Source organism: Pseudopipra pipra, chromosome 6 (assembly GCF_036250125.1).
Source record: "Pseudopipra pipra isolate bDixPip1 chromosome 6, bDixPip1.hap1, whole genome shotgun sequence".
NCBI classification, from domain to species: domain Eukaryota; kingdom Metazoa; phylum Chordata; class Aves; order Passeriformes; family Pipridae; genus Pseudopipra; species Pseudopipra pipra.
The window spans coordinates 42766923-42794263 of record NC_087554.1 but is presented as its reverse complement, the minus strand read 5'-3'; the positions used below and the strand labels follow the sequence as shown (position 1 = coordinate 42794263).

Sequence of the window (27341 nt, the reverse complement as noted above, 5' to 3'; positions counted from 1 at the left end):
TATCTCATTATGAAGTTTGGCAGGACAAGCGCTGCAGGGGTTCAGTTGTCTCAGTTCCAGTCCAGTGTTTCCTTGGAGCACTTTTATAAAATAATTGATGGGCAGGAGCAATCATAAAGTGAGTTGATCAAAGGGATAGATGATTCTGCAAAGTTAAAGATGTTTCCTTGTGTTTTAAGAACACCAAAGAGAAACACCGCTACAGCTACCTGATCACCATGCACTCACTATGCATCCGTATCCTTGTGCCTGGCTCAGGCATGTGGACAACGGGAAAAGTAAGGAAAACAGTGGGGATGCAGGAAAGTGATACATTAGTTCTTTTTGGTCCACGCTCCGTAATTTTTGTGGTTGGGCTGCAGCAGAAACGCTCTGATAATGAGCTGCTCAGCAAAGGCATTGCAGCAGGCTTTGTTGGCCTTGCCAGGGAAGCAACTCTTCCCTGATTCAGCTGCACTGGGAGAATATTTTTCTTTGGCTGCTGAAGTCTTGTCATTGCCTTTAGTGGTGTTTGATTATCAACAGCAGTTTTCAGCTAAGGAGAGCCATTGTTAGACAGGTGGTATCGGATACACAATGGAGTCTCTGTAGTAATACATACACACACATGTAATTATTGTTTAAGGAGTATCTGCCACCATCCTGCCTTGCATTGATAGGAACCCTGACTGCCAAGTAAAAGAAGCAAGGTTCACACCTGCTCCTTTTTGTACAGATACCATCATTTAGGAATCAGCAAGCAAATTAACCCTCTCTGGAAACGGACATATGGCTTGGGCTCTAGAAATGGTGAAAGTCTGGAGCACAAGCCCTATGAGGAACAGCTAAGGGAGCTGTGGTTGTTCAACATGAAGAAGAGGCGGCTCAGGGGAGACCTTATTGTTCTCTACAACTACCTGAAAGGAGCCTGTAGCCAGGTGGGGGTCAGCCTCTTCTCCCAGGCAACTAGTGACAGGAAGAAAGGACATAATGTTAAGCTGCACCAGGGGAGGTTCAGACTGGACATTAGGAGGAATTTCTTCACAGGCAGGGTGACTAGATATTGCAATGGGCTGCCCAGGGAGGTGGTGGAGTCACTGTCCCTGGAGTCACTGTCCCTGGAAGTGTTTTAAGGAAAGACTGGACCTGGTGCTTAGTGTCATGGTCTAGTTGACAGGGTGGTGTTCGGTCATAGGATGGACACGATGATCTCAGAGGTCTTTTCCAACATAATTGATTCTGTAATGGGTATAACTTGATACAAAGGCAAGGGGTTGGCCCGGCTTCGGAGGGCCAGAAGCCAGCCCTCCTCCCCCGACCGCCTCCTTGCTTGCCAGGGCTGCCACCGGCACCGCCGTGAGCGGGGATGGCCTTGGCCTTGCTCCCGCCCCGGGGTTCAAGCGCTCCCACCACCGGCCGAGAAGGCGCGGGCAGGGCGGGCCTGCCGAGCCCCTGTGCAGCTGTGGGGCCGGGGCGGGGATGGCCGGGACCGCCCCCTTTCCCCTGCGGCGCCTTAATAGCGGCCCCGGGGACGCCCCCGCTGCCCGCTGCGATGCTGCCCGCCCACCGCCGAGGCCGCCCGGGGCCCGCGGGCCGCGCTCTGCGGGGCGGCCTCGCCTTCTACGTGCTGTGGGCTCTGCGGGAGCCGCCGCGGCGCCTCGGCAGGTACGGCCCGGCCCGGCCCGGCCCCGGGGTCTGCGCGGCAGCGGTGGGGCCAACGCGGCCCGGTCCCTGCCAGGGTTGGACTCCCCCGAGGCCGGGGGCACCCGCACTCCTGGCCTTGGCCCTGGTCTCTGGAGCTGCCCCTGCCCGCACGGCTGCACTGCCCCAGCTCGTGGCGGCGCTCCCTGCCCAGTCTACCCGTTATTTTCATCATCACACCCTTGCATAGTTTCATCTTCAAATGACACAAGCCTTCTCCTTTCACCATGTGTGATTTTAGGCCTGTAAATGTATTTATTTTTTTTTTAACATTCATTTTGCTCCTTGATGATTATATGTGGTGTTCTTCTTCCCTCGCAGCCAGTCCAGAAAGACGGGTTTCCAGGCTTGGCTGCCCCTGCCTTTGCCAAAGCAGCTGGTGGTGTTCAGCCTGGGAGACTGGAGCTGTTACTCTCCAGACACGAGCATCGCAGTGGAAGTGGTGGTGTCCCCAGGCGTTGCACCACAGCGCATTGGCACGCTGGAGCCCACACGCAGGTTACGGCAGGAGCTGCTAGGATGTCAGGAAGGGCATGCTGGAAAAGCTTTCTGATCTGTGGTGCTGCCTGCTTCTACTGGTGTAGTCCCAAAGCTGCTCAGGCCTGCTGGTCCTCCACCATAGTATTTCTCTCTAGTGATGCTTTCAGCTTCCTTTTGGCTGCTTTCGGGGCTGGATCTTTTTCGGCTTTGGGCTCTTACTGTCTAGGGTAGGAGCAGGAATTTTGCCCTGGTCAGTGTCAGTTGTGGGCTGAAAACCCATGGTGGTCCCTTGTGCAGGTCTCTGGTGTGGGAAGATGACTGGAGAATGGATATTTTCATGGCCTCATTGAAAGAGATGGACAAAGGCAACCCTGTGAGGCTTGTCCTGACTGTCAATGGACAGGTAAAACAACTGACATTCTCCTCTCCTCCTGCCTGGGATCCCAAATGTTATAGTTTTTGAGCCACAGAATTTCCTCTCCCATCCTCTCCTTTTCCTTTTCTTTGCTACTCCAAGGTAGAGCTAACAAATGCGGATCTGAGCGCAAGCCCTCTGTGATGCTCCAGGCATACCCTCTAAACACAGCTTTGTCAGAACACCTGTGCTGCAGGAGACTGGCAGTAGAGAGCAGTTCACTTCCAGTTCCACTCTTTCCTGAGTCTTACAGAGTTATTTTACCTTGTACTGAAGCCCTTGGATTTAGCATATTGCAGTGCCTGGCTTTCCTTTTCCTTGTTTATTCTGTTGGTGCGGGAGATGAAATGTGGGCTATACCACTGGAGGGAATCTGTCCCTTGCAAGACATCTTTTTGCCCACCCTTTGAGGCTGGGGGCTGGCACAGTTGCTATGTCCTTTTATTTTGTCACATTTTCTGCCACAGCTGCTCCAAGGTGTCTCCAGCAGTACACCTGCTCACCCCTTCCTTGTCCCAGAGACTACCCAGTCACCAGTGTTTCCAGCAGATGATAGACCTGTTGGCCAGGATCTGGAGGATCCTATTGAGGTATGTGTATCCTGGAACCTTCCTCTTGTTATTTCACCCTCTCCTTAGTAACTTTCCCCCTCGCCAGTGGTCATTCACTTGATGTATAGCAGAGACATCTGTTGCTACTCTTTTGGTTAGACATTGCTAAGAAAGTTTTGGAGCCAAAGATTCACTTGTGCTAGAGAAAGATGTATTCTTCGTTGAAATGCCTTTGGAAAAGTTGAATTTAACGGTGCTTGGTGGGATGATTGTACAGCCTGTTTACTACTGGCACAGAGGGCCTTTTTGCCCTTCCAGTTGCCTTGTTCAGCTGTGCCCAGCAGCCTAGAAGTGGACCACAGCACACAGCAGCAGTTAGCTGCATTGCTCAGCATCTGTTTGGCAGCTGATACTGTTGGCATGCTGGCCCTTAGGACTCAATGGGAAGATGAGCCTGAAAACAAGCACCATGTGAAACTAATCTCTGGCCCAGTAACAGACAATTCATAGTAGCCTCAGGTCTTCAGAGCTGATCTCATTGGGACTCTTGTTACAGGTTAAGAGCCAGAGCTCAGAGGTGGCTGCTAGAGGATCCAGGCCTGGGAGGAAGGATGTCCATGCACCACTGAGGGCCCTGGTAGTGCCCTATGCCCTGAAGCCACCATCTGGCAAGGTGAAATCCAATGAGACCTGGAGAAATAATCCTGTCCAAGGACCACCAAGAGTCCACTCCAAGAAGCCCAGGAAAGTTTTATTTGAACCCACAGCATCTGAGAGAGATCTTGATGAAGAAGGTAATTCTGGTAGCTTCTAGCTTTATTCTACAGGTCTTGTCTGAATGATCAGTCAATGCTGCTGGGCTGCAACTTCCCACTCCACTTCTCTTTATACCTCCAAGGCTTGTCTGTGTTGGCTTGCAAATGCTGAGAATGCTCTTTATTCCTGGATCAACTGTTTGATGAATTTTTGCCTGTCAGGAAAAGGCCAGAAATAAAACATGGGATATTCCTAGCGTCAACACTTTGTACCATGACACAATATGCCTATCACTTCATACAAGTAAAAAAGTTTTATAAATGAAGGCGAATATCATTAGCCTTGTGTTACAAAAGAGTAAATTGAGGCACAGGAAAGTTACCTAATATGACATCCTGTAACATCTCCATTAGTCTGTTTGTTCCCCTACTAACAGCATGCCACTTGGTCCATAGAAGACATTGCTTATTATTACAGTATAGAGAATATGAAAAGGAATATATATATAATTAGCATAATTGTACTGACTTTTCAGTAGTGAGCAGGTAACTGCCAAAGGGTTTGGAAACAAAACCTTAGGCTTCTGGAGTGTGAATTCCAAGTCAGCTCTAGGGTGTGACCAAGTTTACTTGTAAAAACTGGACAATTACTCAGTGGTACCCGTGTGAAATGACTTATTGGGACTTGGCTTGCTTCTCACAAAAGCAAATATAGCTCCATCCTTATGCTGCAGGCAGTATGAGAAGGGGGAAGTGAGTTTCCATCACAGGGGTAAAATGCAATGGTGACAGCATGATGGCAGTTGAAGGAAGTGTGCCCTACTCTTACCTGTTTTGGGGATTTCTTCTGATGAGACTTTCTTCATGATTCTTTATTTCACACCTTGTTTGTTGCAGTGAGATAGTTTTGTGCTGGGGGTTGGAGAAAGGAAGATCAAAGGGCTCTTAAACTGTGAAGATTTCATGATATGTCTGCTGTCTGTTTTCTTTATGAGGCCATGTCTGTGTTCCCTCTGCAGATCTGGCTGTGAAGGAGTTGCAAGGTGAGGATTTGGTTCCTATTGCAGTTTGTCTCTTCAGTCACTCGGTGATGCTAGTCCTTCCCTTTAGTATCAAAAGCCTCTCATGCTTTGCCCTGTATCTCCCCAGTGATCAAGGGCAATAAGTACATTGTGTGTATATACTGTTCCTCTCCATGCAACTGCCATCAGTATAGGTGCTTCCAGTACTGTCAGGCTCTCCAATATGCTTCTGTAGCCCCTCTGAATCTCAGGAACACCTCTGGGTGCATAGCCCTTTGAGGAAAAGGGTAAGATGTGGAATAGACTTTGATTTAGCTTGCTCAGCCAACTGCAGGAGCCTGGGAGAGCAAAGGAGGAGGAACAGAGCAGCACGAGGAATATCTCTGGAAGCAGCTCCAGGCTTCTGATTGTTCTATCTTGGGCACTAACAAGCTGTCCCTGGGTAGCCTTCCGTCGCTAGGAGTAACACAAGGGATAGCACAACTGGGATATCACTTCTGGGGATGTATAATCAATGGACATCCCAGCCTGTCTGAAGTGGAAGCCTTGTGTGCATCCTACATCCAGCTACTCTGCTCACAATGTCTCTCCTAGTACAGCAGTTATTCCCCTGAGCCAACTGAAAAGGTTCCTCAGAGAGCTATGTCCTTTGCCACTGCAGAATGAAGGGACTGAGGCTCTTGCCTTCCCACTTCTTCCCTCTAAGCATTCAGCTGTCTTGTTCTCCCCAGCAGGGAAGGCAGCTGAGGGTGTCTTATGTCACTCTGCTCACAGCCCTGTGCTCTCCTCTCCTCAGGCAGTCCCAGCCCTCGGTGGTGCCATGCCATGTGCCTCAGTGACCTGGGGACAGCTGTTCTGATTGGTGGAGAAGGTGTCGATCAGCAGTCCTGCAAGGATGTGCTCTGGAAGCTGGAAATTGGTGGGGACTTGAGGGCTGTCAAAGTCAATGAGGGGGGCTCAAGGACAACTCATGAAAATGGGAGGGGGCACTTGGGGGTCTGTGCATATGGAGGGGACAGCAAAGGTGTCACATCTAGTGCGGTCACCAGGCTGAGCTGACAGCATGGAGTGCCATGTGAGGCTCTGGGGTTGTATGTGAGAGACCTCTAGGAGCTAAGGTATAACTTCCAGAAAGAGTTGGGGGAATTTTAAGGGGTAAAAGCAGTTTGCAGTCTGTGCATGGCAACTAGTGAAGTTGAGATACTACTCCAGTGCATTGTGTCTTTCTGCACCTCACTGGTCCTTTCTTTCACCTTGCTATTCCCCTTCATTCCTTATACAGGAGGAATTCTGTAAGAGTTCCCTCTAGCCCTGAATCAAAGGAGAGGAGGAGACAAAGGGAGCAAAGGTTTTGAGTAAAGATTTTAGGGCATATTTTTAAAATCTAGATAAATCAAGAGCATCACTGAACTCCCACACCATCTCTCTGATGTTGCTCCCACAGACAGTGATTTGTGGCTTCCAGTGGGTTTCCAGCAACAAAACACCATGCCATCATGCTTGCATGGTCACACAGCTACCTATGACCCTGACACCAAGCGTATCTACATCTTTGGGGGCATAAGGGAGGACAAAGACCACAGCAGCATTTACATTCTGGACACGGTCACCTGGAAATGGCTCCTCGTGGCTGTGAGTACTGCATCTCTTCCCAGACAAAAGCACAGGAAGGGTGGCAGGTTCTGCGTGAATGTGGCAATCAATGTGCCTGTGTCCTTATTCCAGTAGCCTTGGTCCACTGTTGTTGCAGGTTATCTGAGATGCTTAGTTGGGTTTGACAGATAAAAGAAGGCTATGTTGAAAAGCCGCAAGTGTGACAGAAATCAGGAGCTGTGCCTACAATGAATGAAGCAAGGTGAAAAAATGGTTGCTGTGTCTGGCCAGGCTCACGGGCGGGAGGTACAAGCAGTAGAGGGAAATGGTCTCTCATTTTATATGGTGCCATTGAGAGTAGCACCAGATGCTGAGGTGAAGAGCTGGTCTTCTCAAACCAGGGACTGCTCTGAGCACAGCAGAACTCTGAGAAGAACCTGTTGGCAAGGGACTATCTGTCCTTTTCTGGGCTAAGGTACGAGATGGCTTTTACAGAGTAAGCCTGGATGAGATCTTTCTTCCATGTCATCTTCTGAGGAAGGTGGTGTGGGAGATTGACTTCCTTCTCTTATCAGAGCATTCTGGTGGTGCAGAGTATGCGAAGAATGTACTGTCTACTTGTGCAGCAAAGATCTGGCTGGGGAGCCAACAGAGTGGAAGCTGAGACTTGTCAAACCCTTTGCATGATGTGGGCCCCTTTCCTATGGGTCATGCAGCAAATAATGTGCTTCTTGTAATAAGCATATGTTGAACTTTTTCCAGGCTAAAGGGAGGACACCAATGCTCACCTACCACAGTGCAACTATCTACCAAAAGGAACTCTTTGTTTTTGGAGGAACTTTCCCCAAAAAGGCATCACTGGCAGTTGGACCCTGCAGCAATGTGCTCTATATCTTCAATCCAGAGCATGAAATTTGGTATCAGCCCATCTCAGAAGGGGAGAAGCCTCTGCCTAGGTTTGGGTGAGAGTGCTCTAATTCTAGGCCTCAGAAAAAGAGCAGGAAACCTCTGCTCACCTTCCCTCCCCCATCAGTGTTATTCCCTAAATATTAGGTGATTGTTCTCCACCGTTTAGTCCTTAAAATAGGGGTATGTTTTGAGCAATGTGACTCTCAGTACCGTCTGTCATAAATCCTGATGAGATTCTGTCCTTGGGCCGCAGGGCTACGGGTAGAGGCAGGTGTAGACTGAAGCTGTGGCACCTCAATAGAAGAAGCCAAGGCTAAAATGGAAGTTTTGGGAACTTGCTGAATATGTTTTATTCACTTGCTTCCCCTCTGCCCAGGCATTCAGCTACTCTACTGAAAAACAAGCTGCTGATTTTTGGGGGTCGGAGGACTTCTCTTTACCTCAGTGACATGCACATTCTGGATCTGGGTAAGAAAGTCTTGGCTGCCTTGGGAAGATCTGTCCTAAGACAGGGACTGGGGGGGTGAGGCATGCTCAGTGGGAAGGTAGCAATAACAGTATAAAAACTCCTGACTAGACAGTGGAGATGGAAGAACTATGGCGTTAAAAAAAAGAAGGGGGAAAAAAAAAAACAACAACCCCCCCCCCCCCAAAAACAACAACAAACCAAAAAAACCTCCTACCAAAACAAACCCCCACCTTTCTGGGGTAATAGAGGAGGGAATAAAGAAAAACAAGACTGCTTTTTTTTAAGCAGCTGGGTAATAGAGAAAGCAGGTTGCTGATGTGGCAAAGCATTGAAGTTTTTGTCTAATTATGAGGCTGAGCTTTTTGGACATTTCACCTGCCTTTTCCCTGGCTGTCAGGTTTCATGGAGTACACACCAGTCCCCCTACTCGCAGGACAGCCTTCTGCACGTTGGTAAGATCCTATTGCAGACCAGGATCTATTTTCTTCCTCTGTCCTTTCTCCTTGAAGCCAGGTTTAAACAGTGCTGGTGATCAGACCCAGCTGCATATCTCTGTCCCAGTAGTCAAAATACAGTGGCTCCTCTGCTGTGGGACTAGGAATTCCTGTCCTTGTTGGTGCCCCTATGGTGCTGGCGTGTACAGACCCCTTAGTCTCCCTGGAAATCTGCCTTTCAGGCTAGGGTAACCTTTCTGCTGTGTGCTAGTGCACTGTATTGTTTGGTCTTCTCAGTACTTGGAGAGGTACTGTGGGACACAGAGAGGAAGAACCTCCTGTACCAGGACTATGCTGGACCTAATGGGACACAATTGCCCATTAGAACAACTACCTAAATCAGGGCAAAGCCCATCTAGCCTGCTATCTCCCCCCATTAGAGCAAAACACAGGACTTTTGATAGGTCCTTCTGAAAGAATGAGGTGCTCTTCAGGCCTGATCATGGCCTGATCTGCAGAGGCAGCTCTTTTAGGGTTATTCAGCAAGTCAGGGTAGAAGAGAAGAAGAATTTAACTTTCTTTCTGCACCTTAGGCCCCCAACCTTCTACTGAAGTCTGCCCATCTCTGCCCATTGCTCTGACTGAGACTACCCCTTCAGGTGCTGCTGTAGTCACCTTTGCTTTGCTTTGGTTGCAGTTTCCATGCAGCTCTGGCTGTTTCAGACCAGAAGGTTCTGATCAGTGGAGGCTGCAATGCCATGGGAGCCCTGCATGATGCCTTTGTCTTCCACTTAGGTAAGTGACTCTCCTGCCCTGTTTCCATAGCTGAAGGTGACTGTGGGGCTGCAGTGGCATTTTGGAACACCTAGTCTGGTCCATTTGTTTCATCCCTTGCACTAGGAGTGGGTTTGTCAGTATTGATAGCCCCTTTCTACTTCAGATACTCTTTCATGGAGCACAGTGATCCACCATGACCTCTGCTCTGTGCCTCGAGCTGGCCACACATTGCTTGACCTGACTCCCACCCACCTGATAGATGTGGACAAGGAGAAGAAAGAGGAGCACAGCCTGCACACTGTGTTGGTCTTTGGGGGCTCCAACTGTGCAGGAACCTTTTACAACAGCACAGTCAAGATCAAGCTGGACCTAGGATAATGCAGAATACTCATAATGAGCCTGAACAGCAAGGGCTCTTCACCAGCCTAAATGCAGACATGGATGGCAATAAATGAGCCCAAGCAATGTTGTGGTCCAAGTATCTGTATGTAGGTGAATGCCACCTTGGCACAAGAGACTGGAGGTTTGTAACATCTTTCTGAAGGCTGTGGGTATTGTTCTCTTAGGGTAGCTGATATACAGTATCAGACTGGCAGAAATTCCATCCCCTATGGATGTCTTGGTACTTGGGCTCGGGTGCCAAAACATTCAGTGAGATCTGATCTAAGCCTCCACAGGAACACAGACACAAAGATCTGGTTTTCCCTTCTTGCCCTACAGGTTTTTGGGCTGGAGTTCCTGGAGTGCTTTCAACTGTGAAGGTGACTCAGGTGTTTCATTTCATTTGGGATGAGTGGAATGGGATTTACTCCTGCCACTTGGAAAGTCTTCATAGTGAAAGTATGATTCTGGTTTTAAGGGAACCTGAGTGGGATTCCCTTAGGCAATAGTCTGCAGCTGAAAACTAGGAAAACACCTGGAACAGTGTTTGAGGGAAAAGGAATGTAATTTTCAGTGTATGGGAGAAAGCTGTTTGTGCCTTGCTGACTATGGCACAATCATTTAGTGTTGCTCTAGACAGACCTTTATGATAAATTCTGTGCGACTGCTGCTACATAAGGAATAGGTACAAGTCCTCTGTCCCAGGTAGTAATTCTCTTATGTGCAAGGGGTGGCAGAGTTGCTGACTTAGCTCTTTCAAGATCCATGAGACCCAACAAAGGTTAGGATTAAGCTGTCTTCCATCAGAGACTAACTCTTACTGTTTATATCCATGGCACTGATGACTATGCCATAGCTCTGAGGCAGCTCCAAGGACAAGCACAGTGTATACACTGATTCCTTGATGCTCTTTCTGTAGATGGTAGAAAGAAGCTGCACCTATGGGGAGTCCAGAATTGGCTCAATGCCTCACAGTTGTTTGTGGCCACATTCCCCAACCCAAAGCCATACAAAGGGAATTTATGATAGTTATGGATGCTTCTGCTTTAATCTGCTTCATGGAGATAGATTAGATAGAAAAAACTAGTAGCTGTAAGCATTCCAGCACAGGCATACTCCTCTTAGTTATCCAGGCTCCTTGGAGGTCCTCTGTCCTTCTTCCCACCCAGATGAATGGGAGACAATAGTACTAGGGCTTCCCGCTGGCACTGAAGTCCTACTCAGACTGTAGGTGCTGTCTTCTTTGTCGCTCCAGCTGACTAGATTTAATGAGTAGAAGGGCTTCAAGCTCGCAGCTCTGCAGGGGTATCTGGCTGCCGGCATGGATGGCTTACTTTGAAGGCCTCTAACTCCAAGAGTGCTTTATTTATTCTGGTTATTGTGGGATATGGACCCATGTCCACTTCGAATCTGCAAAAGGAAAAGAATTGATGAAGTACTAAGAGTTGGACAGCCAGTACAGCAGTGAGCAGAAGGACAGAGCAGTATGCTATGCCTGCCCAGTATGGGAGAATCTCACAGTCATTTACAATAACAATAAAGATTTGTCCTCGTAGGTTTAAAATGCTAGAAAGGTTAATTAGTTCCTGGAGAGGCTGTGAAGTCTCCTTCTCTAGAGATACTCAAAACCTACCTGGATGCAATCCTGTGCCACTTACTCTAGGTGAACTTGCTTTAGCAGGCAAGTTGTTGGACTAGATGACCTCCAGAATTCCCTTCCAACCCCAACGATTCTGTGATTCTGTGATCTTTACCAGGCTTTTATATAATGTGCAGCACAGGTAAGGGGGCACTCTGCTTTTCCTGGGAATCATGCAGCCATTACTTGTATGTGTTTAATGCTTTAAATAAATATAGATGAATCTTTTCCTCCTGTGTGCTGTCTAAATATAAGGCAAACAGGGAGAGAGAACGTGGAGTGTGGGCAACCTCAGCTTTTCTAAGGTCATAGATCAGGTTTCCCCCCAGGGCTCTCTGAGAAGAGAGCACTGCTCCCTCCTTATTTCTAAGAGCTTCAAAAAGAGACAATATTTATTACATAGGATAATTCATGGAGAGAAGAACCAAAACTGGATAGGGCAGGCAGAATGGATACTTTTTAACAGACACAAGGAGCAGCAGAAGGCAAGGTCTGACAGCCCAACACAAAGAGTAGGTGCCCTTGAAGAACACCTCAAGTTTATCCTTAATTACCTTTCAGCATTGGCAACTTGAGGCACCAAGCACAGATCAGCCATGGAAACCTACAAATGTAGCAGAAAAAAGGGGTTAACAGTAATTCAGAGCCTGTTCCATCACACTTCATAGCGGTGGCAGGCTTCAAGAGCAGGGTAGACATTATTTTATCAGCCAGTACAGAGGAGTTGTCATGGCAATCTAATTATTTAATCCAGCATTAAATAATGCAACAACAGTACAAGGAAAAGAACTTCATAGTAGTCACTAGTAGAAGACGCCATCAGCCTTTAGGGTTTTTTGGTGGTTTTTGTTTGTTTGTTTGGGTTTTTTTGTTTTTGTTTTGTTTTGTTTTTTAATTACCAGCAGATCATGCTAGCCTGAAGGATACTGCTTCTATGGCAACTGCCTCTGAGCAAACAGGTCTGCTGGCAAGCTGCAGAGGGACGTGATGGAGGGAGAGTGGCGTTTGCATGGCTGGGAAAAGATAAGTAAATATTGCTTGTTTGCACTGCAGGAGTATCAAGCAGCTCCTGCCAATGTCAAGACTTGATATGTGATAGGGCCTCTGCACGCAGGCTCAGAGACTTGCAACCTGAAAAGAAGACTCAAGGACAAGACTGCCAGCTGCCTACCTGCACAGAGGCAGCTGCCCCTACCCCATTTCCCAGGTCACAAAGTCCTGGGTCCTTCTCAGAGAACACATTATTGTCCAAGATTAGATCTGCTAAGTAGCCTTTGCCCTCCAAGGGTTCCATAAGGCTGCTACTAGACAATTCTCTGCATCACAGGATATTGCAGGAGCCTTCCTTTTTCCCTCAGCTTTTATAAGAAAGATCCATTTGCCTGCCAAGCAGAACTACTAAATGGAAGAAGCCTGAGCTGCCTCTAGTTTGGTAAGGGTCAGAACAGCTTGTATGTGAGCTCTGTGAAATCTGTCCATGTTAAACCTGGAGAATCAGAGCAGAAAAATACAAGTTGGTTAAAGATTTCACAGAACAGAGGTAAGAACTGAACCCATGTTTCTTAAGCCAAGATTTGCCCCTGTGACTACACTTTTAACTGCAGATCTCTTAAAGATGAAATATATATCATCTGTTTCCACATTGTCTAGTAACAGCCTGATCCTAGATACAGCTGTAGAATCTGGCCATCAGCAGGTTATAGGCAGGGACAAGTAAATATCTCCATAACTCTCTGTCACTCAGTAATGGCCTAAGTAGGATCCGTGCAGCTGTTTTTTCTTATGGTGAAGGCACTGCATGTAACTTCAGGCACAGGATGGGGTTGTGCTCTGTCTCCTCAACTAATTTTCTTTCCTATTTTAGGGAAGATACTGGCATTTTTAGTTCTGTAATGGTACACAACACTCTCTCAGATACTTACTTCATCCCCCACACAGTAGCGTCCAGCAGTGTGCTGTAGAATCTGCTCCACTGCTGTCAAGAGAGGTGGTACACTGGAGTGAGGCATTGGAAATTCACTTGAAGAGGACACCAAAGACATTTGAGACTGATAATTATGAACAAGGGCATTTTGACCATGAACAGAGTATGAAAAAGGACCAATTTGGGACAGAAACTAGAAGGAACAGGAATCTTACAATGGCTTAGTTATGGGAGTCTTTAGGGTCCTTCAGGTTTTTTGGACCCAGGGTGATTTCAGTTGCTTCAGACAATGCAGCTGAAATACTAAGAGGATAATGTAGAAATATGTGAAAGGAGAGGGGAGAAATGCAAAGGTTCAGTCAGTTTGTCTCTGTCCAGAAGTGAAGGCGGCCTGTCATTGCAGCACATGCGGGAAATGGTTTTGAAGAAACAAAAAGCACCTTACCTCTAAAGAGGTAAAAAAATACTCTGCTACTTGCTAGACATTGTTGGAGTTTGCCATCAGATATCCGTTGTCTGATTACAAAAGCAAATACATATATATATATGTATATATAGATAGAACTTTAAAGCAAAAGGCACTAGTTTGGGAGCAGCTGGATGGAAAGAATTGCTGTGAGCCCTCATGCTTCAGAGTGAATCAACTGCTGCAGTGTGCAGGATGGCCCCAGACTTCGCCTCTTCCATGTGCAGCAGTGGTAGTGCCCTATGGGCAGCATCTTTCCTCTGAGACCCTGGAAAACTACCAGTCCTGGGCAAGGGACTCTGGGCAGGAAGAGCACTGTCTCTGCAGCAGGGCAGGACCACAGCACACTGGCCTAGAAGCTTCTGTTGTTCTGCTTGAAAAGTCAAGTAGGATGCCAGTGGTGCAGCAGTTTGTAAGGTCAGTCAAAATGCTGATAATTTTAGATGTCGGATGTACCTTGAAAGCCAGATGCAATATGATTCTGAGCCCATTCCGTTTTTCTCTCCCCTATTAGTTTCAGGAGACCCAGGTTCTGCAAAGGCAAATCAACCTCTAGGTTAGATGACTGTTGCTGGATGGATCTTGCCCACTGTGTCATGTGGGGGAGGAGACGGAAGATAAGAGTTGCCAAGCCTGAACCCGTAGCCTGAGTTCAGTGGATTGGGTCAGCCCTGACCTCACCATCATTGTATCATGCACCTCGCTGTATCTTTTTCTTGGCACTGTCCTTCCGTAACAGATCCCAGGGAATCCCTTTGCCTCTGCCTTTGGATTGCTCAATTCTCTTCTTCTTCTAATGTCCTAGACCCAGCAGTAAAACCACATGGGTTCAGCTGTTTCTGGAAAGAGCCCTGGGATGTTATAGGATTTTCTGTGTTGGAAATACTGTACTGTTGTTGCCACTGGCAGATCAAGCACAGGCTAAGCACAGATATCATCTGCTAACTCACAAGTCTGAAGTTCTGCCACCCTGTTGGCTGGCAACAATTTAAACAGGCTGAGAATTTCAGAGACGGAAATCCTTTCTGATTTTTTCATTTGCATAGGTCTGACAAGGCAGTACCTGGAGTGGTTGAATGCCTGAGGCAATGTGATCAGCAATCATTCTGACTTGGGCTCTCTTCTTTGGATCTTGGGGCAGGAGTCTGGGGTTAGGCCGTGTCTCTTCGAGGTAATGAATTATAGCTAGCTGTAGTGAACAGAGAGATAATGGGAGGTTACTGGAGAGCCAAGGAAAAGTTCACATCCTGAACACCTGGAAAGAGGAGCTGATCCAAGAGGATACAACAGCTTTTCAATGAGATTTGTAACCAGTACAGGGAACAGAATATCCCCTCTGATGTCTGCTTGTGACCTGTTGTCATTTAGTCTAGCTGTAATTTCAGGCAAATCCTGGCACAGCCATCTAAGTCAGACTAGAAATTGCTCAGTGAAACGTAGAGTTATGAACCAAACCGTAACTGAACTCAAATCCTTGACAGCAGCTTCCCAGCAAAGACTATGTGCTACTTCTGTTCCCAAGTGGGATTGTTTATCATAAATGCCATCTCTTTTCCAATGCACAGATGAGAGCTTTGGGGGAAAAGATAAGGCAAAGCCATCCCCTCCACGTGGGGCAGCAGGCAGGAGTGAATGATTAACAGGGATGGGGTGGTAACTCACCGACTGAGAAAGGGTGATGCCATCAATTTTCAAGGTTGGGACTTGCTTCATTGGATTCAGTGCCTTGAATTCAGCAGAAAACTGTGGAAACAAACCTGAGCTTACTTTACAGCAATAAGAAATCCTTCTTTCTTTTTTCTTACTCTAGAACTCAGTTACTAAACATTTTTTTACCTGTTTTTTCTCTCTACTGCAATATTAATATTTTCAGTAAGTTATGCTGTACTATTAGCCTATAGCAAACTCTCACTGGGGCTCAGGGATCACTGCATCCAGGGCCAGACTGCCTTATCGCTTGATAAGCCATCACTGCAATGCCCAGGATGGGTGGTCCTGCATCAGTGTTGGCATTACTGTTCTAGTTCTCCAACTCCGCCTTAGCCCATACTGGCACATTGAGCTGGTGGTATTACTAGGGCACAACTCCCTCCTATGGACCCCCAAGTAAGTTCTCAGTGAAGAGTTCTTCTACCAATCCACCCCTTCCTTTGGCAGGCCCTTTGCAGCCCCCTGCAATATCATTTAGCATCTTTTGGACACGTGCACCCTGACACACACACGCTTTCTGGTGCTAATTGAATGAGGTTGTGTCTGTGTTTAAAGTGCAGTGCAGGTTCTCAGAAGTCTGTGCACCAGATTTGTTCAGTCATATCATGGTAAGCAAGAGCAAAAGATCTTCAGCATTCTGAATTCAGTCACGGATGTTTAAGAGAGGAAAAAGCCTCTATCTAATCCCAAGCCTCCTCAGGATCCCCAAGTTCAGTACCCTTGGAGACAGCAATGGTATCTCTATCCTTACCTGCTGTCCTCCATCCTTCACGAGGTTCACTGGCACCAGGTCATAGGAAATCCCTTTCAGAGCCAGTGCTAGGGAGAGCAGAGTGTACAGCTTCAGACAGGTAGAGTGGGACTATTTTCACTGGTAATGGATTCAGGGAAATGTTACTGTGGAAGGCGCAAAGGAGAAAGCCAGATCCACAACTTTGTGGTTAAAGAAGGCTAGAAGGCTTTATTGAAGAGGAACTGAACTGAACAGGCAAAAGATTGTAAGCAAAAAAGCTCCAACATAAAATGGCCTCCGCCTTATATATGGTAGGGTAGAGAAGGTTCTGGAACAAAAGGTGGAGTTAAGGTGGGGCATGTAAATTATGACTGTAAAGGAAAACATAACCATACATGGTAATGCACCAAAAATCAACCAATAAGAACACAGGTTTTACATACATCACAAATAAGGCATAATACATGAAAAGATAATATACATTATAAACAAGACACAAAATTCACAATTTCCCACTCCTAACATATCTTCCTTTTTTTTATTTTAATAAAGATAGAACTGATTATATAAATTATTTGTAATTTAGAGGGATTTCAGCAATAAAGAGCTTCAAGCTAAACATGGGATAAAATGTTAATTTGTAATAAGGAAGGAGATAAAAGAATTTCTGTTGAACTTTTAAGAGAGAATAAGTAACTTTGAAATAGATGATATTAATAAAATAATATGTTAAGCTCTATATAAAAATTATAAAAAGAGAAACCTCCAAAATAAAGTTTACCTGAGCTTTTTGGGTAGCTCAACCCAAAGGCAATAAGGGTTGCCTCCACCCCGAGGATGTCGGTTGCCTATGCCCTGAGGACCAGTGTCTCCCGCTCTACCAGCTAAGCTAGTCCTAGCCAGGTCATGAGTGGACTTGCTTGTCCACTCCATCTTAAGGTTGTATGGTGGGTAATGCACTGTCGGAGGGCTTTTCAGTACCTCGCCTAGCCCTTACCTCGCCTCCCTCTCGACTTGGGCTAGGGAACTGTTATGGGGGGTTCAAGCCCCGAGCATTCCCCTCGAGCTCTCTGGCCAAAGAATACTCGCCCTTGAGCTTCTCATTATACTAACAACAGAAGTTCAATACAGTGCAAAACTAAGTTTGTGGAGATTTCCAACTTAACGATAAAGGACAAAAATGTAAATTTGTTAACTTTTTAACCTTAGCCCGAGCTTATAAACGGATAAGAAAGAACTTTATCATTTTGAGGTTTTTCAAGTTTCCACACATTCATACTCTCACACAAAACATTCACGGAGGCCTCCTCCATTCACACAAACACACTCTTGCATTCACCTCAAGATGTTGATTATTTGTGGAGTTTAACCAACTATAAACATTTGTATAAACTGAAAAATAAACCATATGTTTAAATCATATAATTAGTTTCAGTGTATAAGTTCAAGTATGTAAGTAATTATTCCTGTAAATTGACATTTTTTCTAGATTTCAAAGTAAATATATACTTATAATAAAAAAGTAATTAATATATGAAACCAAAAATTGTCAGGAATGAAAAACCATTTTTTGTTATAAAACTGTTACTCAGGTGTCATTTATCTTTATTATCTCTATTCCCCCTTTTTTCTTTTTACTGACAAGGTATACATTATCAACTACTACATTAATGTTAAACCTTGTAAAAGTCAGATTAAATGCCACTTTCAGTTCCATGGACTACATTTTTCGTCAGACTTCTTACAAGGGATTTTGATGTGCATGACCTGGTCTCCCTGTTTCTTTTGTGTTTCTTACTTGTATTTTTTGTATGTTGTTTGTTTCAATTGCTGTAGAAACTTGAATAATAAACTTAATAAAGGTGTTAACAATAACATTTCAGTATAAATCAGGTAATCAATTATCAAAATATTAAAACAATATATAAAATTATATAAGAAATATTCATTAAAATGCATGAGAACACATTCTTAAGGTTAAATGGTTGTTTTCAGTTACGTAACTCATTCTAGTTGTTGCAGAAATTTGTAGGCAGTCCTTGTTTTCTTCAGTTGTTATCTTCTTCGTTGTGATGTTATTCTTTTTTCTTTAATAATAAAACTCAATAAATATATTAATAATAAAGTAAATCATTATTAAACATAAAAATAACACATGAAGGTAAATAAGAAATACTTATTAAAATATATGAGAACATATTCATTTTCAAAATCAAACTAAAAAAGCAGCTGCTACACTCACACTTCATAAATGTTTCTGTTTGATTCGTTGGTAGAGATTTCCATAATCATCATGATATGCCATTTCTTCTACATATAACAGTCCTTGATTGTCGGGGACTGTGCTTGTAATTATAACAATTTGTTCAGTCTTTTGGTTTTTGGGTCTTTGAGATGTTGCGTAAGGGGAACGCTGTGGATTTTTAAAGCTTTTAGAGGGAGAAGTAGCATTTACATTCTGAGGAGTTCTCTTGCATGTTCTTCCCTTTTGACAGGCAACTGGTTTGGCAATGTCTTTGGCGGTGTCATCTACAATGGCTTTGAGGATAACAGTGCCATTCTTATAAGAATAAACTTGGACAGCTTCAGGCATGTGTGTCACCAGCTCTAGGGTGGACTGGAAGCCTAGGTCTTTGAGGGGCAGTGGTTTGTGGATCATGGTTATGTACTGCTCTTCCAGCTCTGCTGGCGTTAAGCCCTCCTTGGCGGTTATCAGTATGGCTCTCACCTCCTTCTTCAATACTTCTATGAGTTGTGCTTGCTTCACTGTGTCTATGGATGTTATTGTTTCCTTTGGTTGGAGGTTTGAGTCTTGTATGCCTTGTGTATTGTATGTTGTTGTTACTATACCTTGATTCTTTTCTTTTGTATAAGATTCATTTTTTCCCAATGCATATGTTTTAAACTCTGACTTGAAGATGGTTGCTATTTCCTGATTATAAAATTCACTACTTTCTACTAGTGAACATACATTAGAAATATAAAACATTTTATCTTCTAACACATTGGTAGATGTATTTTCTGATTCTATAATAGTTTGTTTATCTTCATGATGTTTTACACTTTTTTTGAAGAACTGATGAGAAGAATTGATGATGGCTAGGTTGGATTCTGCATGCTGCTTATTGGTTTTTATCATAGGGGTTAAAGTAGTAATATGATTTTCATGGACGCTGCTATCTTGGTGGGTGTTTATTTTTAGCAGGCTGGAAGTGCCATGGGCGTCACCACCTTGACTGATGTTCATGTCAGTCACCCCAGAAGATGATGTCACCGGAGGGTTGCCGAAAATGGGCGTCGTCAGGGTGTTACTAGGGACAGGCGTTGCCATGGTGTTAGGTGATGTTTGTGTAGTTAAAATGGCATCTTGGGAGTTAGCAGGGGCACCATTTTGCGAAGGGTTACACGCAGTAGTGATCTTGACGCTATTTTGAGAACTAGTGTCAAGCTCGCCATCTTGTGTGTCTGTAAAAAGCACACCTTTTCGTGAGGGGCTAAAGATGACTCCATTTTGATTTTTACTTTGTGAGTTATCTGGGAAAGCATTACGTGGACTTGGATTTTTATCTTCCATTATTTCAAACTGTGATTCTCGTTTTTCTTCCTGTTTTTTTAGTTGTAATATATTAAGGATTAATGTCCATGTTATCAGAGATTTTGAAGCTTTCTTATCTCCATTATTACTTGCCATCCACAAAATTTTGCCAATTTTGTCCCACTCTTGACAGTTTAATGTTTCTGGGGCTGGGTCTATATTTTTATTAATCCATTTCATCAGCGCTTTTAAGGATTTTTTGATTTGAGAATGTCCACGATTCTTGATTAAATTTTTAGATAATAATATAACTCCAATTCGTCTTTAGCTGGGATTCCATTTTGATATTAATTTTCTAGGATGAGTAAAAGGGGGTACTTAAGGTAAAAGATAATTTTGTTGTTGCTCACCTCTCCGAGTTAGGTGTTCTGATCTGATTTGCTATTCAGCTGTGGCGAGTGTTGGAGTTCAGTCTCGTTGCAGTTTTTCTTCAAGGGGAGCAGGCGAGTTCTTTGAATTTCAGAGACCTTCTAGTTGTGCCTTGTGCTTGAGTGCCATTTGTGGAAGTCAGAAAGGAGAAAGCCAGATCCACAACTTTGTGGGTGAAAAGGCTAGAAGGCTTTATTGAAGAGGAACTGAACTGAACAGGCAAAAGATTGTAAGCAAAAAAAGCTCCAACATAAAATGGCCTCCGCCTTATATATGGTAGGGTAGAGAAGGTTCTGGAACAAAAGGTGGAGTTAAGGTGGGGCATGTAAATTATGACTGTAAAGGAAAACATAACCATACATGGTAATGCACCAAAAATCAACCCATAAGAACACAGGTTTTACATACATCACAAATAAGGCATAATACATGAAAAGATAATATACATTATAAACAAGACACAAAATTCACAATTTCCCACTCCCGACATGTTACCGTCTCCATTTTAAAAAAAAGACTATATCCCTCAAGGAGGGTGGTCTGAGTCCACTGAGAAGACAGTGCTCTTGGAAGTGATGGATCAAAGCACTAAAGATCAGTCCTGGCAAAACCACTGCATTTTTCAAAACAAGTTTTGCCACTCTTTGCAGCACAGCCCTTCCTGACTTGTCTTACAGAGAGCAAGGGACCATGTGCTCACCTGCAAAACATTGCTGTCTCAGTACAAGTAGGGGCTGTTCCCAGCCCTGCTTAGCTCTCAAGACCTGGGCATACCAGAGTATGAGGCAATATATGAAGGCATCTGTTCCCCTCCATCCCACTTGCTCCAGGTAAGCTGTGGTTTTCCCTTCCCTCCCCCTGGGAAAATGCCTCACTGTTCCAGTTCATGTTTGCTGACCTCTCTCTTAATAAGTGATTGATTAATCGAGTTGGTGAAGGGGAGGATACTGCAATACCACTGAGAGAAAAAAAAAAAGAGATCTCACCACTGGATCTTACCAATTCGCACTCTCCAGGAGCAGGAACTTCGGAAATAGCTATAAAGTATCGGCTGAGAAGAGAAGGACAGATAAAATGGTTATATGTTGGGAACACCAGAGTATTGTAAGGAGAAGAATGCATGAGCAGAAGGTATTTCAGGAACTGTAAGACAGGGAAGAGCAATGTTTGGGGAAGAGAGGACTCCTTTCTGAAAATGGTTGTTCCTGATTTGGGCATCACTGTCTTTCATGATAAATACATGAAATAGACATGATAAAGACATGATAAAGACTCTAATAATTTAGTTGCACCTGATGTTTCCAGCAATGCACAAGTGACCTTTAAATTATTCCCTTTGAAGTTTCCCTTTTTTATGTCCCTATCTGATATTGGTAACTTCTATACCATCTTAGATTTCTGAAACCAATTCCACTGATTGTGCCAACCACCTGCACTGGATATTTGTGTGGCATGAAACAGCTTTTTCAGCCTCACGGGGAAGGGCACGACCTCTTTCCAAACAAGAAGAGCTTCTGCTGTTTGAGATGAAGGCCATGAGGACAGACAATTCATCTCTACATGAACTATAGCACCAAGGCACCTTTCCCGGATGCTTCCACCCTGTTCAAGCTCTTACCTTTTCAGATGCCATGGTCAGTGTATGCAGTCTACTCCAGGAAATAAAAAAAAATCCCTTTGTTTTCCCTTTTAACTCAGCTGGGATGGGGGAAGACTTTTCTCCTTAAATCAATGAGGAAAGGACTATGCCCCCAAGTCTGTGCCAAGGACACAAAAACCAGCCAGTCAGATTTCATCCTGAGTCACTGCACTCACCTCCTCCCAGCCCCGATACGAGAATTATTAACCAGATTTAAGCTTGGAAGCACATTTAGGAACTATCTTTATTTCCCTAGCATTTCATCCAGACATAAATAAGATATCTAGAGAGCCTCTCAGGCTGTCAGCAGCTGCCAATGCAGAAATATGTCCCTGGGGAACAAAACAAGGAAAGAAAAGCCACATGCAGAATTTCCATTTCATTAGGGAATGACTGCAAGCTCTGGGAACGACTGCAAGCTCCAGGAACAGGGGCTGCCTTTGCAGGAAGGTCCCTTAGGATGCTCCTGGAGCCCTTCTGCTGTCAGTGCCAGCCAGTGCAGATGGTTTTCTACACTGCAGGACTAGGAGAAGCTGCTATTCTGCTCCCAGACCAACTTTGTGCAAAATACAAAGATTGCTTTTTTGTGTAACGGTCTTTTCTTTCCACACACATATTCATGTATGTCTCTAAATAAACCTGTAATCATGTCTCTCCTTCCTTCCATAGATCCATGGCATGCCAGGGATCTCTCTGCATCTCTGCTCTCCCAGAATGCACAGAAATTATTCCAGAGACTGGTAGTAAGGCAGAAGAAAGCAGGGATTTGCCCAATGACAGTCTGTCAACAGAAAACCAGAGAGACACTGAAGATCCAGTCCTCTTTGTAACTCTGATGCTTCTCTTACAGTTTAGATTGGTTCAAATAAGTTTAAATGAGGTATGCCTTTGATTAAATTACTCTAGCCAAATTTACTGGAAAATGGTTTATAAGTGAGGAGGGAAATGATGGCAGTATTGGCAACATTTTAGTGGACAGAGTATTTCCTGATTTTCTTAAATTCTCTGCTTCTGGGATCAGGGTATTAGAAATCTCAGCTATGCTTTTTTTTTTTTTTCCCCCAAATGTCTAGCCTGCCGGGTTGCAGGGAAAGAAACAGAAACTGTGGCTTCAGAAGAGAAATATACAGCATTCATGACATAGTATTTTTAGTTATTTTTCCTGAGGACCTTGCAAATGATCCTTCACCACTTCTGTTTTGGACTCTGGCCTCTCAGCTGGTAGAGACATTTCTTCTGATCCTCTCTACAGTTTCTTTTTTGTTTTTGCAGCCTGTGCTATCATTTGGAATAAAGTATACTAGCCTAATTGCCTTGCTTTATAATTTCAAGGCCCTTGGGGGATTTCACCAAAAGGAACATGGAAAACAACCTGTCGTTCAGCTAATAACTGTGTGTCCAGAGGCTGGGGTCTGGACTGGTCTCTTGAGTTCATGCTGCTTTGCTCCCAGCAGCAGGGCAGATCACAGGCAAAAACAATCATCTAAGTAAAGATTAGAGACAGTAGGAGTGTTTTGTCCTCAGTGGACAGGTCCCACAGTGACACTGTATCTTTCTCAGAGGAAAAGCTGAGCACGGGCCAGGGAAGTATCAAAAAAGAAGTGCCTGCATTTAAAACCCCATGGGGTACAAGCCCCATAAGCTGCACATTAGACTGGCTGGAACTGGGATGGTAGAAGGAGAACAGCATTTGCTTGATGTCTACTGAGATTTCTGTTTTGGTTCTGTTTTCATTTCCAGCATCAGTGAGGAAAGTTTGGGCTTAAATACCCGTTGAGAGTTAAAGTCTGGGAAATGCATTTCACTGTTGTGGAAGTTGGAAGAAACACCCCAAACTGTGTGTCGAGTTCTCAGGTTTCCATGCCTGTCTACTTCAGTATGGTCTGCTCTGGATACCACCTCTTTCTAGGCTATATTCGGGGTGCACTTGGGAAGGCAAAGTCTTTCACCTCTTTCCTGAGACCCATGACAACAAGCAGGCTGCACACATACACTGCTCCTTGGGGGCTGGTGTGGGGGAAACCTCGGTGTCTTAAAGGCACCCCTTGTATTCTGCTGGGTTCAAATGTAAAGGTACAAGCAGAAACAACAGCTTTGCTCCTAAACTCTCAGTATCTCTGCGGCAGGCCTTGGTGTTAACAGCGCACGTGGATAAACTACGATAAGTAAACACCAATGCTTTGAGAAGCATTAGTTTTATTCAGCAAATTCCTTGCTCTCCACTGAGACAGACACCGGGGCAGCAGTCCTACCGGGAATCGCCATGGCGGCTTTTCCGGGGAGCCAGGGCACCAGAAGCCGATTGCGGCCGCGATCCCTGCCAGCGAACCGAGCCCCGAGCCCGCTCCCTCCAGCTCTGGCGCCGCCATCGTCCCCGCTCCCCTCCCGCCCGGCGGGGACGCTCCGCTCCGCAGGGAGAGCGCGGAGCCAGCGCCGCGTACCTTGGCGGCGACGGCGCTCATTCCCGTCCCGGCCTCAGCTCAGAGCTCGGCGGCAGCCCGGGACTGCATTCCCGGGACTACATCCCCCGGCGTGCCCCGCGGATGCCCCGCCCTGCAGTCCGTGCCCAGGATGCGCCGCTCCCGGCGCGGTGCCGCGCGCGGCGGATCCCTGTGGATGCCGCCGCGCCAGAGGGAGCCCCGCCGGGGGCCGGGGCGGCCGGGCCGCCCCACCACTCCGCCGGTCGCCGCCCGCCCGGCCGCGCTGGCCCTTGTCACCCTCCTCAGCTTCGCCTCCCGCTTCCACCGCCTGCCGGAGCCGCCGCACGTCTGGTACGGGCCGGGCGGGGCGTGCGCCCCCCGTTCGGGCAGTGCCCGAGCCCCGGGGTGCGGGGGTGCGTGTCCGTGTCCGCCTCCTCCCGGGAGCAGCCGGCGGATTGCGGGCGCGTTGCTCCCTGACGCCCAGCCTGCGCCCCGGCCTTGCCCGGTTTGGGAGGGCCCCGTGTTTATCCCAGACAGGTGGAGGGACGGGACCCTGGCAGGGAGGGCCCCAGGGAAGCGCTGCTCTCTCTGGCCAGCCCGCTCCTCGCCGCCGCTCTCGGGACGTGCTGCAGAGGGTCCTGGAGAGGCGGTTTTGTGGGACTGTGGGCGTCAGGCTGACTTCTTAACATCTCTGAGGTCAGCCTGGAATCAGAAGGGCAGACTAGAGATTTTGGAGTGCTGATATCAAACTTTAAAAAAAGGGCCCATCCTAGAATGACTTAAGTATTTCCCAGTAAATGTAATGCATCATCTGTATTGAATGTGTGGCAGTAACCCTCTATATGATGAAAAGATGAAAAGACTTTCCTGGATTTTTTTTTTACTGTCTTCAGCATTATAGAATATGGGTTATTGTTAAGTTTTGTTTTGTTTGTGTTTTGTTGGGTTTTTTTTTCCAGTTGGGATGAAACTCATTTTGGGAAGATGGGAAGTTACTACATTAATCGGACTTTCTTCTTTGATGTCCACCCTCCTTTGGGGAAGGTAAACTGCTTTTCTGTTACGTATTTTAGAAGCCACAGGAGTGGGCCAATAAAAGTCTATTCTTGCCTTCTGGACAAAGGTTGTGATAAACTCCATTATCTTTCCTGTTGTTGGGCATCATGATAATTTGCATTCTCTATCCACAACCTTAACTTGCAACTTTTTGTCTTTACAAAAATACTTCAAATAAGGGAAAACTATGGTATTGCACGTTGGGTATTTGAAAGGCTTGAAATTAAAAAAATCAGTGTGGTACTTATGGATTGGAGGGGTTATGTCATAGCAGCCTACATTTGAAAGGAAACAAACAACTTGTGATAACCTGTGTGCAAGTGAGATGCCTACCACAAAGGACCCTGAGAGCACTGATTTTCTATTCTGACTTGTTTTAGCAACAGTGTGTAGTGCTGATGAAGATGCCTCAACAAGGTTATCTTCCTTTCAGACTGAGTCTTCTGAACCTAAAGGGATAGGGAGCTATGGGAGATTCTAGAGAGACAGAATTGTCCCTGCTCAATCCCACACCTGCTATTTCTCTTTAGCTTGCAGTCATAGTCCATAGCCAAAATTGTCCTAATTTTGCCTTTAGACAAAGAGCAATGTGTTTGCATATGTTATCTATACATAAACTCTTGTTTGTTTGATATGTCTGAATTAAGTAGTTGTCCTCTGGATCAGTCTTGGCTTCTATAAAAATTTTACCTGCTGCTGGCTTCGGTGCTTTTTCCTCCAGTGCAAATTCCCTGACCAATTTTTTTTTCACCTTTCCTCTTCAGATGCTGATTGGACTTGCTGGCTACCTTAGTGGATATGATGGTACGTTTCCTTTCCAAAAGCCAGGGGACCGATATGAGCAGCACAACTACATGGGAATGAGAGGGGTAAGGTTCTGCAGGCTAGTATTGAGCTGATTAGCTTTCCTGTGCTTTTCAATACAGAGGTTTATGTCATAAGAACAGCTCTCCTGGATAGGGTTGAGGTCTCTTTAGCCTGGAGACCTGTCTTTAAACTCCTTAGAAAAGTGTCAGTGGTTCTTTTGTGAATAAGTCTTAATGCCTGGCTGTGAGAGTTAGGGTAAGAAATTAAGGTGATTATTGAGGCCAACTCTTGCTGCTAGTTAGTGAGACTACACTCCTGTGTGGGACAGATATCTTGCCTGTTCTGCCAAGCAAATGTTGCTGAACTTGGGGTTCTGTCACTTCATTGTGCCTGGCTGCTCTGCTGGGGAGCCAAGGATGTCAAAAAGCCAGGATCATCCACTATCACCTGCAGTCTGGCACCACCAGGGAGCTGAGTAAACCGATGGAGCCTGCGGCAGGGGGGCAGAATTTAGACTTGTATTCATCTGAGACCCTGGCTGTACTGCTGTCTAGGAAGACCAAGAGCCATATAACTGACAGCAGATAAGACAAGCCAAAAGAAGAAACAGCGTCCAACTGTTAGTACCTAGAAAGAAGAGTAAATCTTGGTTTAGTTTCCAGCAATTTGTGCTGCTTGCTTTTCTTTTGATGTCTGTTCATTCTCCTTCAACTATCCTTGGTCTCATTTGTGTAAGGGAGGTGAATCTGGTCTGGTAAAGACATAAGGTGCAGGTGTATTTTGTTCTTAGATTTCATATTCTAGTATCTTGTTAAAATAAGTGGAGTATAGTTGATGTGTAGTACATCTACTTGACCAGTCTTTTTATTAATATCTAACGTAGTCTAGCAAGAGGGTGACTGACTGTTGTTCCTGACACCTCTACAAGCAGAGTAAGTGTCTGTCCTCTGAACAGTGTCTTTGTTCAGTTGGCTTTTGTCCAATATTCTTAGTGACTCAGTTCAGCGACTGTGACACCTCCTATTGTTGGTAGGTGTGGAACATGAAGGAAAGGAAGGGGTGTGAGCACTTGTTCATCTTATGGAGGGTTATAACTTCTCCCATGATCTTCTCTTCCTGCAGTTTTGTGCATTCCTTGGCTCCTGCCTGGTTCCTTTTGCCTACCTCACAGTGTTGGAACTGTCAAAGTCACTGCCAGCAGCCTTACTCACAGCTTTCATCCTTATTTTTGGTAGGTGTTTCTGCTACAGGAAAATTGAGTAACCTGACTATTCAGATAACTTAATTTCTGGATTATCATGTGTTACCTAACCAGTGGATATTTGGGTTAATGAGAGACCTTCTCAAAGGCAAAGTAATTTCACTTTATATATGCATATATGAGGCTTTTTAATTGGTGATCCTCTTGAGAATATTACAGTCTTGTTTAGTTCATAGCTACTTCTGTTATTTGCATAACCACAGCATTAGACTGCATTTCACCTCAATTTTAAGAATTTTTGTAAGATGTACGGTCA

The 27341-nt window shown here is 45.4% G+C and overlaps 3 protein-coding genes across 13 annotated transcripts in view; 2 read left to right on the top strand and 1 right to left on the bottom strand.

Annotated features, from left to right (window-relative positions):
• Positions 1-16: 16 nt before the first annotated feature.
• Positions 17-13091, top strand: LOC135416102 (rab9 effector protein with kelch motifs-like). 4 transcript variants are annotated; one of them, XM_064658824.1, is made up of 13 exons: positions 1065-1644; positions 2002-2178; positions 2458-2563; positions 3043-3165; positions 3683-3920; positions 4877-4924; positions 5700-5822; positions 6348-6535; positions 7259-7458; positions 7782-7873; positions 8272-8326; positions 9006-9103; positions 9249-13091. In XM_064658824.1, exons 1-13 carry the CDS (start codon positions 1346-1348, stop codon positions 9461-9463), a joined length of 1962 nt encoding a protein of 653 aa, XP_064514894.1. In that variant the 5' UTR covers positions 1065-1345; the 3' UTR covers positions 9464-13091. The 4 variants fall into 4 exon arrangements, with proteins under 4 accessions (XP_064514896.1, XP_064514894.1, XP_064514895.1 ...); XM_064658825.1 differs by having other exon boundaries at positions 1068-1644; positions 4901-4924; XM_064658826.1 differs by lacking the exon at positions 4877-4924 and having other exon boundaries at positions 17-1644.
• GSTZ1 (glutathione S-transferase zeta 1) lies at positions 10496-24108 on the bottom strand. 5 transcript variants are annotated; one of them, XM_064658849.1, is made up of 9 exons: positions 23983-24108; positions 20902-20953; positions 15957-16024; positions 15158-15238; positions 14559-14684; positions 13952-14027; positions 13028-13080; positions 11660-11709; positions 10496-10876 (listed from the first exon to the last, which is right to left on the bottom strand). In XM_064658849.1, the coding sequence occupies exons 1-9, from the start codon at positions 24001-24003 to the stop codon at positions 10750-10752; spliced, it is 654 nt and encodes a 217-aa protein (XP_064514919.1). In that variant the 5' UTR covers positions 24004-24108; the 3' UTR covers positions 10496-10749. The 5 variants fall into 5 exon arrangements, with proteins under 5 accessions (XP_064514919.1, XP_064514920.1, XP_064514922.1 ...); XM_064658850.1 differs by lacking the exon at positions 23983-24108 and adding an exon at positions 21521-21674; XM_064658852.1 differs by lacking the exon at positions 11660-11709.
• A 21-nt stretch (positions 24109-24129) lies between these two features.
• The window catches only part of POMT2 (protein O-mannosyltransferase 2), a 30667-nt gene continuing 27455 nt past the window's right edge, over positions 24130-27341 (top strand). For 2 of the 4 annotated variants that reach the window (XM_064658820.1, XM_064658819.1), the window contains exons 1-4: positions 24132-24312; positions 24921-25005; positions 25782-25886; positions 26947-27055. In XM_064658820.1, the coding sequence (XP_064514890.1) occupies positions 24158-24312; positions 24921-25005; positions 25782-25886; positions 26947-27055 (454 nt within the window). In that variant the 5' untranslated portion in view covers positions 24132-24157. Of the gene's footprint in view, positions 24313-24920; positions 25006-25781; positions 25887-26946; positions 27056-27341 lie in introns of those variants that run through there. The other 2 variants (XM_064658822.1, XM_064658823.1) reach the window with 2 other exon arrangements.

Coding starts and splice junctions, on each gene's coding strand:
- LOC135416102 (XM_064658824.1), top strand. CDS start 1,346: ATGGCCTTGGCCTTGCTCCCGCCCCGGGGTTCAAGCGCTCCCACCACC. Junction 2,564..3,042: donor TCCTGACTGTCAATGGACAG/GTAAAACAACTG, acceptor TTTCTGCCACAG/CTGCTCCAAGGTGTCTCCAG. Junction 8,327..9,005: donor GGACAGCCTTCTGCACGTTG/GTAAGATCCTAT, acceptor CTTTGGTTGCAG/TTTCCATGCAGCTCTGGCTG.
- GSTZ1 (XM_064658849.1), bottom strand. CDS start 24,003: ATGAGCGCCGTCGCCGCCAAG. Junction 13,081..13,951: donor TATTGCATCTGGCTTTCAAG/GTACATCCGACA, acceptor CTCTCTTGACAG/CAGTGGAGCAGATTCTACAG. Junction 10,877..11,659: donor CAAGTTGCCAATGCTGAAAG/GTAATTAAGGAT, acceptor TTCCTTTTGCAG/ATTCGAAGTGGACATGGGTC.